The 19,814-nt window shown below is 51.0% G+C and overlaps 1 protein-coding gene across 2 annotated transcripts in view; it reads left to right on the plus strand.

The window, feature by feature from the left end:
- Positions 1–19,814, plus strand: part of CMIP (c-Maf inducing protein) — a 265,419-nt gene that overhangs the window by 204,253 nt on the left and 41,352 nt on the right. For both annotated transcript variants that reach the window (XM_011942159.1, XM_011942160.1), the window contains 4 exons: positions 2,411–2,572; positions 7,962–8,003; positions 11,356–11,418; positions 14,782–14,862. In XM_011942159.1, the coding sequence (XP_011797549.1) occupies positions 2,411–2,572; positions 7,962–8,003; positions 11,356–11,418; positions 14,782–14,862 (348 nt within the window). The remainder of the gene's footprint in view (positions 1–2,410; positions 2,573–7,961; positions 8,004–11,355; positions 11,419–14,781; positions 14,863–19,814) is intronic.

The raw sequence follows: 19,814 nt of genomic DNA on the forward strand, positions 1-19,814 counted from the left end.
GTGTGGATCACTGTGGTTTGCTTTGGGGCTTGATGTATGGTGGATTTTGTGTGATCATTTCATGGTCTTTTAAAAATTAAACAATTCTCTGGGTACAAACTGAAACCACAGACTCTAAGGCTCAAAGGAGCATTCATCGTCTGGAATGGGCAGGGTTCTTGCTTCAGACATGTTGTGTTTTGCACAGATTTCGTTGTGCTGCTCAGGCAGCACGTCCTGCTCACAGCACTAAGACAGGGCGGCTTCGGTTGACAGTAACTAGGAAGGAGGCTGGTTATGGTTCCAGAGACACCTCAGTGGACTGGGTACATCTTGGCATTAATGCAGTTCAGCCAGTAGTCACTGTCACCATCATCAATATCAACAGCATGTTTACTCTTCACTGTACGCTCACCCCCGACAACTTGTCACGCGTTTCTTCCCATACTCTTAGGGTCTCCAGTGACTGGCAAGGGAATGTTTCTGGTCTTTCCCCTCCTGCTGCCTGGGGAATGCTGGGCTGCCTTGGCCTCCTTTCCCCTCCTGGGCCTATGAGAAGAGCTGATCTCTTTCTAATTCTTGATGTGGAATGGGTGAATGGGCAAAGAACAGTAAGACCAGGGTGCTGGAAGGAGGAGAGAAAGGTAGGCAGGTGGGTAGATGAAAGAACTAGAGAGAAGGAGAAAGGAGCAGAGAGAGGAGAAGGGAGAGATGACGGGAAAGACTTGGGGTGATGTGGGGGTACTGAAAACCGTCTTTGGTGTGAGTTCATGGGGGCAACACCAGTGGCAATGAGTGTATCAGAGGCCTCAGAAAACCATGGGATGTGGGAAAATAATGGAGAGGAGGAAGATGGGATGCCGTATTGGCCTAGGTTTTACACTTCGTCTCCTTCAGTTTTTCAAGAGACGGATGCAGTCTCAGTGTTCCTTTTTGTTACTCTTGGCTGTTTTGGCTGGACTTTACTTTTGAATGCGACTCCATAGAGTGGACCACATGGGTCTAGGGTGGATAAGGGTTACAGATGGAAAGAGATACAGGTTATTTTCGAGCCTGACTTACAGAAGGTGAAAGTTTTCTAGGAAGAACCAGATCTTTCCGACTCAGGTCCACCTCCCATCCCACCACTGTGCCTCACCGACAGAAGTAACCGTTCGACTTGGCACGGAATGTGTCTCCCAAATATTTCCTTGATAGCAGTGCGTCCCAAGACCACTTGATAATTCCTAGCTCAGAAACTAAGCGGTCAGGGAGGCTCTGGCAGCTTGTAGGTTTCTGTTTGAGCCTTAGCGGTCAGCAAGGGACCCTCCTCTCCCCCCTCCTCTTTCTGACTGTGGCTCAGAGATTGTGACATGTCACCCCAGCTGGCTGCTGGCACGGTGATACTAAAATTGGGCTCTCCCTAAGGAGCAGAGCACTTAACGAAGGAGTTCATCCAGTTAGAAAGTCTCTCAAGCAGGCCGGGTGCAGTGGGGCAGGCAGCTGCAAAGGCAGGAGCCAGGGCGGGGGTGGAGGGAGCGCTTGGCCCAGACCTCCGCCTTCCGAGGGCCTCCGTTTCCATGATGTCAGAGAGGCGGAACTAACCCTGCCTCACATCCAGGGAGGCAGCAGCCCCTGCCCCAACCACTCTCTGGCTTCGACACAGCGCCCAAGCGAAGGTGAGAGCACTCTTCTCTTCCTCGCCAGGTGGATGCGGAGGGCAGCGCTGGGTTCTCAGGGGAGCATTCTGGGTTTAGTCCCTACCTGGCTGGAGTTTAATGCCCAGCCTTAATCCTGTCTGTCATGTTCCCTGGCTGACTACCTGTCTTCAGGCGACCTCTTGGGAATGGCGTAGGCGGAAACAGTGCCTTCAACGCAGAGAAAGCCCCTTTGTGGACCGACCATTCCCACTGTTACTGCCCTTGAATCCCTGGGGAATGAGTTTGGCAAAAGAGATGATCTAAAAGAGAAATCTCCCCATTTTGTTTTTTAAGTCATTGGAAACTGTGTGGAGACGGTATAGTATGGTGGTGACGGTACTGGCTTGAGAGTCAGGATGCAGGTTTCTGTCTCAGCTCTGCCGACTCCAGAGTCTTGGGCAAATTTTCTAACCTCTTGTGTACCTCGGTTTCCTCATCCTTTTAGCAAAAACAAAAACAAAAACAGGAGAAAAGAAAAAGGTCATCTATCAAGGATTATCATGGGGCTGAAGTGAGCCTGTGTGGGAAATGAGTCTCTAGTGTCAGGAGGCCCGGCTGCAGATGCACCCTGTGGCTTTGAACGAGACCCTTCCTCTCTCGGGGTGTCAGTTTCCTCATAAACGGGGACTGGGCCAAGTTGGCAGTTTCTCAGGGCCTTTTCACCCTAATCCGTCTGATTCTTTGATTGTCTTCCATCTTCTGCCCTCCTTACATGAGTAACATGTTGCTGTCTCTTTATCTCTTTCAACCAGAAAAAGATTTACAAATATAAGAAAGTGCTGAGTAACCCAAGCCGCTGGGAAGTTGTCTTGAAAGAGATCCGGACCCTGGTGGACATGGCCCTGACATCCCCGCTGCAGGACGACTCCATCAACCAGGCCCCACTGGAAATTGTCTCGAAACTGCTCTCAGAGGTAAAACCCCTCCCCCCAGACCTCTTTGTGGTGTTTGCCTTTCCCTCCGCCATCACCGGCTCCACGCCAAGCAGCACGCGCAGGCAGAGCTCCATGTGGGCTGTGTTGTCACCCTGCTGGCGAAGGAGGTGCGCAGTTGCCCATCCAGCCATGTGTGGGAGTTGGTGAGGGAGGCTTGCCCCAGCTGCTTCCAGCTGTGCTGCCTGGGGATTGTAGGCACGGAAGAGGAGGTGTTGCCCGTACAGTGGGGGCCGGTAGTCCCAGCCCCATCTCTGTCTTCCCCCAGCAGTGGCCCGCATGAGTTCACGGGTACAGGGGGACTTAGCTTTCTGCCCTCATCACCCCACAAAGCCTGTAGATGTGCTCTGTTTAATTTAAACACCATTTAAAAAATTAGGATATTTCACAATACGCTGGGAATTTCCAGGTTCTCTTTAAAAACAATCAGAAAATCCAGCCGCGGTTTGCAGCTGGTGCTACCTGGTGCTACCTGTCGGCTGGGCTTCCTGTGCCATCTGCTTTGCTGGCCTCCCCGCATGTTGAATGTGTACTTTGTGCCAGGCACCATCTGGGAATTCAAGCAAAGACAAGCCCCCTACCCCCCCCTGGAGCTTGTGTCCCGGCAGGGGAGACAGGCAGTGAACAATGAAACTCATCAGCAAGTCTGTACCGCTGCTGGTTAGGCAGAAGGTGCTTCGGAAATGTGCTTCTTTCTGTTTTCTCTGTTTCAGATGCTATTCTAGGTGCTTTACAAATATTAATACTGCTCTCGTTTATTTGCTTACCTGGCCCTCTGGGAACACTGGAGTTGATGACTCCTGATTTAAACTGTGCACGGCCACCAGAGTGATGCTTCTGTCCCCCTCCCCTGACAGTGGCACCCCCGGTTCCTGAGTCACCCCCGTCAAGCTCCCATGCAAGTGCCCGGCTTCCTGGAGCCCTCCCTTCTCTCTGCAGGCCCAGGCTGGATACTGCCCTGGGACAGGAGCCTGTCACCGGCCCTCTGTGTCTCCGGAGTAGAGAAGGCCCCTCATTCTGGGAGGAGGCGGGGTGGGAGGTAGAAAGTAGGTGGCAGTGACAGTCTCAGGCAGAGGGACAGAGGTCAGAGGTGGTGTCCTCACTTGGGAGACCAGCATCGTTCCACGAGGAGTGAAAACCCAGGCTGGGAAATGAATCACAGAGTGGCTGGAATTCTGAGGCCGGGTGCCAGATGTCCAGCCCCAGCTGCAGACTTCTCATCTGGAGAAGGGGTCCCTGCTCACCTGTAGTAAGCCAGACAGGTGCCAGGTGCCACCCAAGCTGGAGTGCAGTGGTGTGACAGCTCACTGCACCCTCCACCTCCTGGGTTCAAGCAGTTCTTCTGCCGCAGCCTCCCAAGTAGCTGAGATTACAGGCGTGTGCCACCATGCCCAGCTAATTTTTTGTATTTTTAGTAGCAACAAGGTTTCACCATGTTGACCAGGCTGGTCTTGAACTCCTGACCTCAAGTGATCCATCTGCCTTGGCCTCCCAAAGTGAGACAGCCTCTCTTTTAAAACTGACATTCTCTCTGAAAGGTGGTCCTTTCTGTCTTCACTTCGCAGATGAGGAAACTGAGGCCCAGTGATACTGAGTGACCTACCCAACTCACATGGCAAGTTTGTAATGGAGCTAGAAGCTCCACCTTAGAGTTGCCAAGTGCTTTTGAGACCAACTTGGCCACCACTTCAGCGCCACCAGGCTTGACCACCACCACACCCTTTTTAAATCAGGGCAGTGATGAGGGCAACAGACGTGCCATGTTGCCTGCCTTGGGCAAGATTTTTTTTCCCCTCTCAGATGTGCTTCAGGTGACTGCATGCCTGTTGGCCTTCACATCCCTTCTTGGGCTTTTTTTTTTTTTTAATTACCAATGGGGTCTCACTGTGTTGCCCAGGTTGGTCTCATACTCCTGGGCTCAAGCGATCCTCCCACCTTGGCCTCCCAAAGTGCTGGGATTATAGGCACGAGCCACCACACCTAGCTCCAGACACCTGGCTGAGGGTGCTTCTTGGGCTTTAAAGTAAAAATCTCAAGGGCAGCTGACCCCTCAGTGCTAGGATGGAGGAATAAAGATATTTAAAGTAGGAAAATGGAAGAAGTTTCCATGTGCTTTGAAGCTACTGTGTCAGGCAAGGAGTCAGCATTACTCACCCAACGTTACTGAAGAGAGCTGACATTTCGTGAGGCATGGAGCTGGGACTCCAGCCCAGGCTGCCTGACCCAGCATCCACTCATGCATACTCTGCAGTGGTCAGTTTGATGACCCTTAGACCTCCCCAGTTTCTCACAAGGACTCTGTAAGGTAAGTATTAAAATACTATAGAGGAGTAACCAGGGGTGCCGAGAGGTTAAGTAGCTTACACGGGGCCATTCAGATAAGTGTTAGGCCAGGACGCTCACCCGGGTCTGCCCAATGGTGAAGCTTATACCCCTGCACATAGATGTGTCCTAAACCTGGGTTGGCAGAGACTTTTTGGCAAGTATGTGACTGTGTAGATTAAGAGTGCGTGTTGTGGGGTCAGAAGGACCTTGTCCTGCCCTCAGTAGCTGAGTGACCTTGGACAAGTTGCTAGGCCTCTCTGTGCCCAGTTGTTTTCTGTAAATTGGGTCTGAGATGAGTACCCATTTCATAGGACGGAGGATGAGATGCTCTCATCCATATGAAGGGCTTGGCACTGTGCCTAACGTGCAAGGGCCTTTGATACAGGGCCACCTTCTCACTGTCATAAGGGATGGCTGTGGTCTGAACCCCGTAAGCGCCCTCAGCCAGGTGTCTGGAGCTAGTAGCTGGAAAAACAAACACCTGCCTTCGACCTCCGTGCCCTGTTTTGGGGCTGGGTTCTTTCTCTGTTCTGTTTACTCACGTTGTTTGCAAGGCCTCCTCTGGAGAGGTTCCAGGCATCACCAGACCGACTAGAAAGTGGAAGGATCAGGAGGGAGCAGGCAGAGGGGCATCGTGGAGGGAGCTGTTAAGGATGCAAAACAGTTCTGAGAAAGAACTGTCCGTCCACCAGCAAAGCAAAGCTGGCTGTCTCCACCCTCCCAGGCCTCTGTTGAGTTATATGTAGAGTGGCCACTTAGCTTGAGAGTCAGGTGTTCCCTCTAATGCAGTGGCTATTAGTGGACATGCTCTACCGCGGGTGGAAAATGGCCCTGGTGGAGAGAAGGCTCCCTGTAGAATACATGGGCTGCCTTGTGACTGGGACAAAGGAAGTGGTGTCCATGGTCACCAAAGCCTTCCTGAAAAGGTGTGTGGGTAGGGGCAAGGGATGGATGTGTCGAGCTGCCCTTGGCAGCCCAAAATAAGGAACTGCCTCTTGAATGGGTGGTGGAGCACTATAGCTCAGTGGCAGGAAATACAGACTTTGGAGTCAGAACAGACGGGTTCGTATCCTCACTCCACCCCATATTACCCTGCACCTGCTAGTCACTGCATCCCGTCGGTCTCAGGCAGCTGATCAGTCAATGGGATAGTAGAGAACCTGTCATAATCAAAAGAAATTGGTGGCATGAGCAAAACAAAGCTCTTACACAGTGCCTGAGGCATAGAGAGCTCATCCGCAGTCATAATGAGAGACCAAGGCCAGGCTTTCCCCCAGGCTGAAAAATGACTGATAGTTAATAATCTACCATAAACAGGCTGCTCAAACTCCACTCATATCCACTAGAGGAAAAAGGGTGTTCAAATCCAAAAAACATCCTTTCACATGCCTGGAGTCTAGGTGTCTTGGGTCTGGCCTCACCTAGGTCAGGACGTCTCATGGGGACCTGTAGAGACTCGTGTTGTTCAGACGCTGACCCAGCTTCACGGTCTCCCGCAGCCCTCGGGGAGCCAGTTTATTGGGCATAAGCCAATTCATAGCTCGCGAGCTTTTCTTTTGCCTTGGCTGCTGTCAACACATTAGACACCCCCATATGCCTTAAGCCTATCTAGGTGGTAGGAGCCATGGGGCTCTGTCTAGAACCAGAACAATTGATCTTGCCAACACTGTTCAAATGAGGGGTCTCTTTACAAGCAGCCAACGTGGCTCTGTTAGGAAATACGAATCGGCACCACTGTGTGTCCACCAAAACAGACAAGCAAAGCGGAACACACCATGAAACTAGCAAGAAATTATTCCTTGTTTATGGCACATCCGTCTCTTTCCTTATTCATGTACTCACAGATGGCGGCACAGGTCGAGCATCTCTAGTCCCGAAACCTGAAAAGCTCCAAAGTCCAGAACTTTCTTTTTTAGAGACAGTCTCGCTCTGTCGCCCAGGCTGGAGTGTGATGGCATAATCTCGGCTCACTGCAGCCTCCGCTTTCTGGGTTCAAATATTTCTTCTGCCTCAGCCTCCCGAGTAACGGGGATTACAAGTGCCCACCACCATGCCCAGATAATTTTTGTATTTTTTGTAGAGATGGGGTTTTGCCATGTTGGCCAGGCTGATCTTGAACCCCTGGCTGGCCTCGAGCAATCCACCCTCCTTGGCCTCCCAAAGTGCTGAGATTACAGTCGTGAACCACCATTCCTGGCCCAAAGTCCAAAACGTTCTGAGCACCAACATGACACTCAAAGGAAATGCTCATTGGAGAGTTTCAGGTTTTGGATTCTCAGACTAGGATGCTCAACTGGTTAAGTATAATGCAGATATTCCAAAATTTTTTAAAAAATGGAAATCCAAAACACATGTTCCCAAGCATTTCAGTAAGGGATGTTCAACCTGTAACGGTTACCAATTATTTAAGAGAAGTCCAGGTTGGGAAGGAAGCAGGACCCCTAAAATCTCAGCAGATGTAATCCATTCAACCTAATTATGTTTTGGCAAGTCAGTTGCTAGAATTTGAATTCAGCTATAACATCTCGGGTCCACTCACAGAACGTCGTGTTCCCTGGGAACTTAGTTTGAGAAACACTGAAATCATATACGTGTTACTCCTAAAAGGCTGCCTGGCACAGCATTAGGACTCTTAAAAGGTCTGTTTCTTTACACACTTATTATGAACCTGCCCCCTGGCTTCTCAGCAATTTCACTTTGACAAGGACCAGATCCTCTCCCAACAGCCTAATGAGGTTACTGGAAACCCCGCTGACCAAAGCAGAAACAGCCTCCCCCAGACTCGACTCACTCGAGGTCACATAACTCAAGCCCTGAAACAGGGATAAGAACTCAGTTCTCCCTGCCCCAAAACCCATACTTTTTCCCCCTTCCCAACCTTGTCTCTGAGGGTGTTCAGATCTGTTTAATTAAGAAAAAATGACGGTGACAGTTGGTCTGTGACGCTGAAGATGTTTCGAAACTGTGGATCTTGAAATCCAAATGCTCGTTTTCTTCATTTTCTTTTGTTTTCTTTTCCTCCTGCTGTCTGCCTTCCATCCTTTAGAACACAAACTTGACCGCCCAGGAGCATGAAAACATCATTGTGGTAAGTTCCTCTCGCACATGCACCCTCCACCCACCTCCGCCTCCTGGAGCCTACAACCCTTTTCCTGGTTTGGGGTAATTCTGGCGCCTGCGTAATCTACCGGAGCATCTGGCCTTGCTCCGTTTTGTCTTTTCTAGCAAGCTGGTCGCATCTCCCTCTGCCTTTGCACATTTCAGAGCCCCAGTTGATGGGAGAGGGAGTGTAATTATCTGTCTTTGAGGTTTGTAGCAAATGTATCATAATCGCCTCCTCCTTCCTGAGTCTGCCTAGGGAGTTGAAGGCAGGAGATGGCAGAGACCGTGTAATTTATTCAGAGGCATCACCCCATTAGCTGAAAGGTAAACGTCCTCTTTCTTGTCCCAGGACATGTCTGCCAATTAATCCACAAATAGAACTTGGATTTAATTCCCTGTGATACATAAAGTGAGATGCTATTTTCTGGGACTCTACCATGACGTAAGCATTTTTGGGGTAAAATATCTTCCTGGATGACTTTTAGCTACGAAATCTAACTCTCACTTGAGAGAAGAAAGCAATGAAATCGCACCTGCTAGATGGTCAGCACCGTGCTGTGTATTTGAATTCAGATAACCTAGTCCCCAAGGAGTTCGTCATCTACTGTAAGAAGACAAAAGTGATCACTGCAAAACATAGAGACATTGAGTGCAGAGAGTAAGTAGAGTGATAAACTCCCCTGGGAAAGAAGCCAGAGAGCTTCCTGGAGGTAGTGATATCTGAGCTGGGTTTTGAAGGATCAGTAGGAGTTTTCCAGGTGGCAAAATGGGATAAAAGCATCCCAGAGAGAAGAAACAATGTGCAAGGGCACAAAGATTTAAAGCAACGTGGTGCGTTCTGGAAGCTTCAGCATTTCTGGAGCGTAAAGCATAAGGAAATGAGAAGCAGGCGGATGGGAGATGAAATAGAAGCAAGAGGCAGAGCCTTTTGTGCCCAGGAGGGGACCTTGGAACTAAGCTGCCTGGGATGTCTCCTGGCTGCAAGGTACAGAACAAGAGCAGCATCAGTCACTAGGCCCCTCAGACTCCTTTAGCCGAATCGAGGCCTTGAGGGACCCACTCAGTCGGCCCTGGCGAGCCAAACTGGTTATGGTATGCACAAAATGAGGTGGACCGCAGGCCTTTGATTGTAGAGAGTCAAGGCAGCAGCTTCTGCCTTTGCTGTCACCTCCAGTGTCTGGCACATAGTCAGCCCTCAGTGGGTGTTTGCTAACAATATAGAGGTTTTCTCCATGCTCTCACCCTGACTATCCGTTGCCTTCTCTTGCCAGAACAGGAGAACAAGTCAACCTGGGCACCCCCAGTCACTCACCACCACCTTTTTCCGGCATAGTATTAATTCATCCATTCATTTAACGTACTTTGCTGAGCATGTGAGTTTAACTATGTGCCAGACACTAACTCTGTCCCACAGATAGAGAGCTGGACGAGACATGAGGCCTGCCATTGAGGATTGAATGTATGCTGAGAGAACCTGGCGGGTCAACAGATAATACAAAAATACCATAGCCAAGGGCTGAGGTTTGTTCTGGGTGTTGGTGGGGGTACAGAGGATAGGTACTTAACCTGTGTCAGGGAGGGTACTGGGAGAATGATGATGGAGGACTTCCAGGAGGAGATGACCAAGCTGAATCTTAAAAGGAGAGATAGGAAAATGTCAGGTAAACGGAGCAAGCTGGGGAAGGTGTTCCAGGCAGGGGAACTTCCATGTGCAAAGGCAAAGTGGTAAGATGGGCTGCTGCAGAACCGGGAGCAAACGTGAGAGCCAGAAGGAGGTACTGCCTTCTTCTCCCTGCCAGCAACACCTGTGGGTCCCACTGGGTGCCTGGAAGCCCTGGATGGAGGACAAGGGCTTGCATTCAGGACAAGCCTGAGAAAGAAACTTTGATCCGAGAAATCCAGGCTGCATTTATCCAGCTAATATGGCTGAACTGAACGCTTAGTTGGGTCGGGTTGAGCTTCCCGGCTCAGCAGGAATGCCTGAGAACAGGAAAGAATTTGATCTGAGGGTCTGACCCTCACCCCTGCGTTTTACAGCCTCCTCTTCTAGCATTCTTTTTTTTTTTGAGACGGAGTCTCGCTCTGTCGCCCAGGCTAGAGTGCAGTGGCCGGATCTCAGCTCACTGCAAGCTCCGCCTCGCAGGTTTAAGCCATTCTCCTGCCTCAGCCTCCGGGTAGCTGGGACTACAGGCGCCCGCCACCGCGCCCGGCTAGTTTTTTGTATTTTTTTAGTAGAGATGGGGTTTCACCATGTTAGCCAAGATGGTCTCAATCTCCTGACCTCGTGATCTGCCCATCTCGGCCTCCCAAAGTGCTGGGATTACAGGCTTGAGCCACCGCGCCTGGCCTAGCATTCTTTTATTACTATTGCTGTTGTCATTATTATGACAACTTCTGGAGCCTCCTTTCATTCCAACAGTTACATCCTCTTATTTGCCCTATTGGCAATTAGTCTTCTCCCACGTGCTTGGTAGTTTTTTTATGCGCTAATTTTTGTACCATAGCTTGAGTTGGTTTTGTTCATTCCATTGGCCAGGCAATAGTAACTGTTGTTGGTCTTGGACCAGGAGTCCAAACCCCAGCTGTGGTCCGGCTCACTATGGAAGGCACGCACCATGGTGGTGAAGAACGTGGGCTGCGAGCTGAATCTAGGTTCAAGTTCAGACCCCGACCCCAGCCACACTAGCTGTGATAGAACTTTTAATTTTATTTAAAATATCATTTTGCAAGTATTTCTTTTTCTTTCTTTCTTTTTTTTTTTTTTTTGAGACAGAGTCTCTCTGTCGCCCACAGCTCACTGCAACTCCACCTCCTGAGTTCAAGTGATTCTCCTGCCTCAACCTCCTGAGTAGCTGGGATTACAGGGGCGTGCCACCACGCCCAGCTAATTTTTGTATTTTTGGTAGAGACAGAGTTTCACCATGTTGGTCAGGCTGGTCTTGAATTCCTGACCTCGAGTGATCTACCTGCCTTGGCCTCCCAAAGTGCTGGGATTACAGGCGTGAGCCACTGTGCCTGGCCAATTTTGCAAGTATTTCGTGAGTATGAGTATGTTTTCATCAGGAAAAGAGGATATCATCCCATCCCAGTGCCCTCTTCAGAAACATCTTGTTTTCAGGTGGTGACAAACCCACACAGACAGATATGGTTGTGGATTTTTTGGGTTTTGGGTTTTTTATTTTATTTTATTTTATTTTGCTTTTAATATGAATGATGTGATGCACGGTGTGTCGCCCTGCATTTGTTTTTTTCTCTTCACAATATGGCCTGGAGATTGTTCGAAGTCTTTTCGTGGCTGTCTACCCCCCAGTTCCTGATCCTTGTTTGTTGTGTTTCAGGCAATCGCTCCTTTGCTGGAAAACAACCACCCACCACCAGATCTCTGTGAATTCTTTTGCAAGGTACGGGGTTGCTGAGCTGGGGTCTGGCTGCAGGGGGCTGCCTCCCTCGGTGTGTGCACACTGGGGATCGGGTTTGCACAGAAAGGCCGAAAACCTGGGCCCCACAGTCTTGGGCCATCGTCCCAGATACAGGCGGAGGGCATGCCAGGCACCCATCCTTAGGGTTACACCCACCTCTCTGCCAGACAGGTGACAAAGAGTCAGAGGGGGAACATCTTGCTTTTTCTTGGAATCACTTCCCGGCTGTCTTGGGAGACAGGTTGCTGCAGATTTCCTGGGCTCCTGACGTCAGAGCTGGGTTATTATTAGCCAAGGTTCCTCTGCGCAGTGGCTGGCCCACGGTGGGGTGCGGCTGTGGGGCTTTCCCTGAACACGGGAGGCAGCATGGTGCTCCAGGTTAGCTTAGAGGAGCCGTGGAGCAGGGCATCCGCTGCCAGGCACCCGGCACCAGCCTTGCAGTGGGCTTCACATAGGATATGCCCAGGGCACATCGGGGACCAGGCATTTCTCATTCCCAGAGCACATCTTCTCGGCTCAGGCCGAACCAGCACACAGACCTGTTTTGTTCTTCGCTGTGTGTGGTTTTTTTAGTGTAATAATTGTATGTCGTTGGAAAGACATGTTCTCAGCGCTTCCCTGTCATACCCCTGCTGCCCCGCTCAGCTGGTCCTCATCCCTCCACGCTCCCATTACCGGCCTCCTGCCCAGGTCACCTGCTGTCCTTTGGAGAGGTGTGGGCTGTGTACAGCAGTGGGACCCGCCTGTGGGGTGGAACAGCAGGCCCCAGGAGGAAACGGGCCTGTGGTGCGCTTGATTTCCCTTGCCCTCCCCCGGCCCCCCGCCCCAGGGTGTATGTGTCAGGGGACAGGAGCTTTGAAAGGGAGACAAGATTCTGTTGTCCTCCTGGAGTCTGCCTCCCTATGAGGATTCCTTTTCTAGTGACCCACACACCTGCTGGTCTGAGTGCCCAGGGTACTTGTCAGGGCCTGGAACAACCTCTGCCCCCATCCTTAATGTGGGCATGTGCAATGTGTGCCCCCAGGCCCAGGGAGTGAACGCCCACGAGCGTGCGTGTGTGTGCGTGTGTGTGTGTGTGTGTGCATGTGTACAGGTGTGGATACACACAGGCCCCGGGCTTCTCCGGGCACACGAGGGCCTTCTCTGCCCCTGGGCCTCATGGGTATCATGCCCCCAGCAGCGTGGAGTTAAATAACCCAGTATCCTGAGAGAACAGCTAGCTGCTCCTCTGCCTGTCACCGCAGGTCACCTCCTCCATCTCCTGTCCAGTTTAACCCAAACCTGCCCCCTGCTTGCGAGCTTAGGATTTCTCCCAGCTCTCATGATTCTCAAACTCTGGTTCTAGAACACTGGATATTTGTTGTAGAACAAGATACACTTGCCTCACTGTGTTTCCTACCTGAGGCTTCACTTGTCTCACTGTGTTTCTTACCTCAGCGTTCCTGGTAGCACAGTTTGGAAAAGGGTGAGGTAGAAAAAGTTATCCTTTTTGGCATTCTTTGCTGTAATCCCGTGTGGGTGTTTCAAAGAGGGCCGTCTGCCTTTTGGAGGGAGGGGGGTCCCAGCCACGTGGGATGCTTCTTTGGCTGTTTTCCCTCTGGGAGTTGGAGCCCAGAGAGGAGAGCTTGAGGGGACCAAAGCCTCCCGCGCTGCGTCTGCTCTGCCAACCTCCTGCCAAATTCCAAGGTCTGAGGAAAGTTTATTCATCTTGCTTTCTCAGGGGAGCCCTGATTTCTCTTATCCCGGGTCCAGCATCCTCATCCAGGGGCCGGGTGGGTGATAAATGTATGCAGGACACGAGGGAGGGCTGGGCCTTGTCTGCACAGCCTGTGAAGGGCTTCCTTTCCAATCTGAAAAACAAAACACCACACTGGTGGTGAATTGGGCCTGCAGACTGCCACCCGAGTGCTAAAGCCACCAATTGAAGAGTCACAGAATTTTCAACACCCTGGTGTTCCAATGCCAAAGCCCTCGTATTATCATACCCAATTTCCAAGGTCTTTCAGACCACACACGCAGAGTCTTAGCTTCACAAAAGTCTCATTATATATTAAATAAGGACCATGTCAGGACGCCATTGTGTACCATCTGAAACAGTCTCAAGCTTTAAGGTCCAAATCAAACAAAAAGCAAACAAAAGCTCTCATCTCATCTACTTTTTTAACTCCAAAAAAAGAAAAAAAGAAAAAACTTTTAAGGCTGTGGCACTCCTAGGTATTTCCTCAGATGACTTCAACACACCTGTCCACACCAACGTCTGCATGTACATGTTACAGCGGGTGTATTCATGACTGCGAGAACCTGGAAGCACCCAAAATGCCTTCCAGTGGGTGAATGGATAAACTGTGGAACGCCCAGACAATGGAGTGTTATTCAGCACTAAAAAGAAATGAGCTAGTAGACCACGAAGAGAAAGGGGGAACTTTAAATGCACGTGAGGAAGTGAGAGGAGCCCATCTGGAGAGGCTGCACACTGCATAATTCCAACTACAGGACATTCTGGGAAAAGCAAAATTACACAGACAGTAAAAAGATCGGTGGTTGCCAGGAGTTGGGGAGAGGGAAGGATAAATTGGCTGAGCACAGAGGATTTTTAGGGAGTGAAACGACTTCCTATGATATTACAGTGGTGGCTCCAGGACATCAGACATTTATCTAAACACCCAGAACACACAGCACCAAGAGTGAACCCTAAAGTCACCTGTGGACTCTGGGTAACAATGATGTGTCAGTGTGGGCTTATCCATTGTAGCAAATACCCCACAGGGTGTACATGCTACATTTGTTACACTGCACGGTCCTTTGGGGAGGCGTGGGCTGTGTCCACCAATGAGACCAGCTTGTGAGGTGGAAACGCAAGCACCTGGGAGGAAAGGGGACCGTAGTGCACTTTACCCCCTACCCAGGGAGTCCTCTGTGTGTGCCTCAAGGGACAGGAAAGGGAAACAGCATTGTGTTGTCCTCTTGGGCCCTGTCTCTCCACTAGGATTCTTTTTCCAGTGCCCCACGTGCCCGCTGGCCTGAGTGCCCAGGGTACGTTTCTGGGCCTGGAACGCCTCCACCCCATCCTTAATAGAAACATGTGCAGTGATAGTTGGGGAGGCCGTGCGTGCCGGAGGAGGGGATATCTGGGAAAGCTCTCTACCTTCCTCTCCATTCTGCTCTGAACGTAGAACTGGCCCCCCCTCCAAAATAAATTCATTTTTAGAAAACGGTGCAACAGTGTTCATCAATGGAACCCAGGTACCCACAGCTGGGCTCACTGTCTCCAGCCCTGCTAGCAGCCCCGGGCTGCGGTCGGAACATTCTTAGGCCCACGGTAACTGTACCCCACTCTCTCCCCAGCACTGCAGAGAGCGGCCCCGGTCCATGGTAGTCATCGAGGTGTTCACCCCCGTGGTGCAGCGAATCCTCAAGCATAACATGGTGAGTTCCCCCTGCCCCAACACCCAGACCCCAGCACCCAGTGCATGAGGCCCCGTGCACCTACCTGGCCTTTTGTGTTGGCACAGATTTGGGGGATAGGATTGGCCCAGCCTGACAGGCAGGAGCTGGGGTTGAGATTCTGATTAAGGAGTTTTGGGGGTTTTGTACAGCTTGTCCTCCATTATGGCAACAGGAAGAATCTTTTTGCAGTACATACGAATTACAAAAATACTGTGGCTGGAGGAGAAGAGGAAAGCCTCCCAGGGAGAATAGGCCCAAATAATGTCTGTAGATGCCCCGCCCTCAAGGACCCAGAGCATAACTTCTCACTCCTTTAGTGTGGGCTGTGCACAGCGAGGTCCTTCCAGAGAGCACTATATGGAAGGGGGCAAGAGTCGCCTTGCAGTGGAGAAAACGACACACCCAGACTCAGTCAGATGATCAAGGTCAACATCAACAACAATAAGCCAATTTGACGGAATTTCCCCTTGATATGATATATAAAAACTACATTTGACCTCTATGGTGTTCCTCCCAGTAACCCACCACCCCATTGCAATCATGAGAAAAACATCAGACAAATCCCAAGAAGGGGACAATCTACAAAGTACCTGGCCAATCCTCCCCACGGTCAAGGTCATCAAAAACGAGATTCTAAGAAACTGTCACAGCTCAGAAGAGTCTAAGGGGGCATGACGACTAAATGTCATTTGGGGCCCTCCATGGAATCCCAGAATGGAAAAGGGACATGAAGGCAAAACTGAGAAAATCTGAATAAAGCATGGCCTTTAATTTTTTTTAATACAAAGGCAGGGTTTACTTGCACACTTAAAGTGGGTGGGGTGCTTGTAATCTGTGTGGCCCCTTGGTGTTCCCTCATCATTCCAGGGACAGCAGCAAATGCCATTATTTGCCCTGTACGACACGAGGAAACTGAGGCTTAGCTAGGTCCACTAAGTGGCCACAGGGGCCACAGGTAGGAATAAGAATAACATCTTTTTGCAGATGTTTATTGAACACTTTCTTGGAGTCAAGAGTGTGACGCTCTTTGAGTATATTGTGTCATTAACCCTCATGCCCTTCCCATGACATCTGTGCACAGGAGGAATCTGGGACCCAGAAAGGCAGGACAGGATAGGCAGGGTCTGATGAGCAGCTGTGGGTGCTCCTGGGGGGAGCTAAGGAGCAGACAGCCTGAGGCCAGGGTTCCTAGTCACATGTTGTACTGAGCCAGCCACCACCTTAGACTTTAGAGCCTCCTGGAGCGTGTGACAACAACTGAGAAAAGGTAACCACAAATCATTTCACTTGTGATGTAGCTTGCCTGTCTCCACGTCATGGCCCTGAAGAATACTGTATCACCTACAGCCCCTTCCCCAGTCAGGAATGGAAGTGCGTGATACATGTGCTCCCCTACCCCTTCCATACTCATGGCAGACATCATTAATCAATTACAGCACTCTTCCTGTAGAGCCAGAGATAGCATCAGACTGTTTCCCCTCCTGCTTTCCAGGCCACCACTACCAACTGAATCGTGTTAGTACCATAATGAACACTACGTACCATTCTCTACCCTAAGCGATTACAAACCATAATTGAATTGTTGCTGATTTCTGAGCCCCTCCTAGATTTGGGGTAAATTCATTTCTTGTTTTCAGAACACAGGGGAGAGGGACACCCTGTGCAGTTCTTTCTCCAGGACAAGGAGACTTCCCACTGGGGGATGGGGAGCGGTTTCTGCCTTAATTTGGGCACTCATAGTTTCAAGGAGGAGATCTTTCTGGCTTTGGCCACCTGGGAGGAAAGGGGCCCTACTCGTTAACTTTAAAATCACTGCGGGTGTAGTGTATGGGGAGGGCCGTGCCATGTTGGAGTTCAGAGCAAAGGTTCTTCAGGTTTTCTTGCAAAGGACCTTAACTTGTCAGTGGCAGAGCCATACCCCCAGGACATACTTGGCAGGGGAATGGCTCTTCAGGCACATAAACATTTTTGCATATTCCATGTTAGTCAATAAACCGTTTCATAAGGGTTCTTTGGGGACATCTGACTTCAAAGGGAAAAAATTCAGAATTCAGACAGCCTCTCAGGGCTTCAGCATACAACGCCTCTCTTGTATTTGGTTAGTTTTATGGGCCTGGAGTGTTGACCATGTAATAATTTTCTCTATAAAAATCAGAACAACTCTCGGCAGACCCAGAATTTATAGTATCTGTGGCGGTCTGGCAGAGAGTAGGGACCCTCAGCCATGAGTCCTCGCCTCATTTGTAACGAGTACTCCCTAAGTGATCCCAGGTGTCTGGGGATGCTTTAACGCACCCAGATCCCACCTTGTTCTTGGCGCCTACTAATTACACACCATGAGTGGTGGTGTCAGAGGAGAACTGCAGGGAGGACCGAGGAGGATCCGCCCCTCGTGTAGAAGAACAGACTGTATTAAACGGGATTATGGCCATGCCAGGCACGGGAAGACCTGACCTCATGGAATCCTAACAACACAGGCGGTGGGCGAGAGAGAGCTTTGACATTCACTCATTGAATGCTCCCAGATGCTTAATGGGTGGCCATGGGTCAGCAGCACCGTTTTGGAGCTGGCGCTCTCAGCTGGTGTAGGGGTCAAGTCTCTGGCTAAGGAGCATAAGCCATGAGCCTGTTGGGGTAGCATGAACAGTGACTTCTCTTCACCCCAAATACAGTATTTTTCCTTAAGGAGGCTCTCAGACATTTAGGAAATGGGGGGAACATAGCCACAGTGCTCTTGTGGGATTTGGGGGGGCTTCCCCATTCCGAGTGTATCCCTTGCAAATATGTGATGTGCCCCATTTCATGGATGAGCAAACTGGAGCTTTGAGAGTCTCAAAGAACGTTCCTTGCTACCGAGATAAAAAGTGGAAACAGGCCGGGCGCGGTGGCTCAAGCCTGTAATCCCAGCACTTTGGGAGGCCGAGACGGGCAGATCACAAGGTCAGGAGATCGAGACCATCCTGGCTAACACGGTGAAACCCCGTCTCTACTAAAAATACAAAAAATTAGCCGGGTGAGGTGTCAGGCGCTTGTAGTCCCAGCTACTCGGGAGGCTGAGGCAGGAGAATGGCGTAAACCCGGGAGGCGGAGCTTGCAGTGAGCTGAGATCTGGCCACTGCACTCCAGCCTGGGCGACAGAGCGAGACTCCGTCTCCAAAAAAAAAAGTGGAAACAAAAGGAAGCGGTTCTTTAGTATGTTCCTCTGGAGATTCAATCCAAATAATGTGCCAGACTGCGTTGTGAAGAATGGCCATGTATCTCTGTGCCCCCATGCCACTCGGAGTGTTCTTGTGGCAAAGGAGGCAAGACGACATGGCTGTGGTCCCCAGCGGACCACCTGGTAATCTGACCTCCAGTTTTCCAAGGGGATTATATTTTTCAGAGGCTGCTGGATCCCTCTCTAAATGTTTATTTCCATGGAAATGACCTTGATTATTCAAAAATCCAGTAGCTAAGATGACAGTTACCTAAGTCTCTGTTGAAGCAGTTCATAGAATCATAAAACCCTAATGGTGGAAGGGGGCTGGAGATCGCTTCTGTGGACCCTCATTCCCTAGTGGGGACAGTGAGGCCCAGAGATGGACGTGGCAGCCCAAAGCCAGATGAAATACTTGTGAGGCAGGTGAATTTGCTCCGGGGACTCTGCTTCCGTGTTTATGTAGCCGGGCGGTCCTAGCAGGCAGATGGGTGAAAGCTCTGTCTCCACTGTCTTTTACGGACCCAATTCAGCCCCTTTGACTCTACGTGAAGAAGCCCCCAGTGGCTCTAGAAACTCTCCCGGGAGCTTGCGGGAGGGCATGGTAGGAACGGGTTCCACTCAGAGCTTTCATGCCAGCTTCGGGGTCAGTTAGACCTGAAGGGGTCTCTGCTTCTTTTCTACAACTTAAGAGTCCTGATTCTGGCTGCTCTCTTTAAAAAACAGCTTCCACTGAGATGGGTACAGAGGGACAGGTCTGGAGACTCCAGGCTCCCCTCCGTGTCTTGCTGGTCAGCCACATCACTTTTATGGAGGGTCTGGGCAGGGCCATGCCGCTCCCGACTGGCCAGACACAGCCCGAGGGGCTGGCAGTCCCAGCACCTCCCCAGCCCTAGCCACGACTCTGGGAATGAATGTGGCAGCGAGATTCACAGGCCCCTGTCCAGCCCATGCCTCCCTCCTCTGCTCCTGGCAAGCCCCAAGCCCGCCACTGGGCTGGGTGCCGCCTTCCTGCCTCCTGGCAGAGCTCTCTGTGGCGTGGCCCCTGTCTTCCTGACACCTGGAAGAGGCCAAGCACAGCAGCCACCAGTTACGGCCCTCGGCCGGCACGGGCAGGGTCCCTGTGTCCTTGACCTGGCCCCTTGACAGAGCCGCACGGTGGACCCTTTAGTTCCGGGAGGCTGGTGGATGGAGACGTGCAGGCACTGCTTTCCCTAGTGTGGCACAGGTGGGGCCTCCCACCAGGGCTGTTGCCCTGTCCCCTCATGATAGTGACACATGCCAGTGCTTCTCCTGCCACTAATGCCTGGTGCATGCACACGTGCCCAGGCTCCTCATTGCACATGCATGCTTCTGTCCACACCAGCCTCTCACAAACACACATCCATTCACACCCACCTCTCACACTCCTTCCACACCCACCTCACACTTCTGCCCCCACCTCTCAGTCTCCTCCTTCCACACCCACGTCTCACCTTCCACACCCACCTCACACTCACTTCCACACCCACCTCACACTTCCTTCCACATCCACCTCACACTCACTTCCACACCCACCTCACACTTCCTTCCACATCCACCTCACACTCACCTCCACACCTACCTCTCACACTCTCCTTCTACACCCACCTCTCTCACCTCCTTCCACACCCACCTCTCACCTTCCACACCCACCTCACACTCACTTCCACACCCACCTCACACTCACCTTCCACACCCACCTCTCACCTTCCAC

The sequence above is a fragment of the Colobus angolensis genome, unplaced genomic scaffold, assembly GCF_000951035.1.
Source record: "Colobus angolensis palliatus isolate OR3802 unplaced genomic scaffold, Cang.pa_1.0 Scaffold207, whole genome shotgun sequence".
NCBI classification, from domain to species: domain Eukaryota; kingdom Metazoa; phylum Chordata; class Mammalia; order Primates; family Cercopithecidae; genus Colobus; species Colobus angolensis.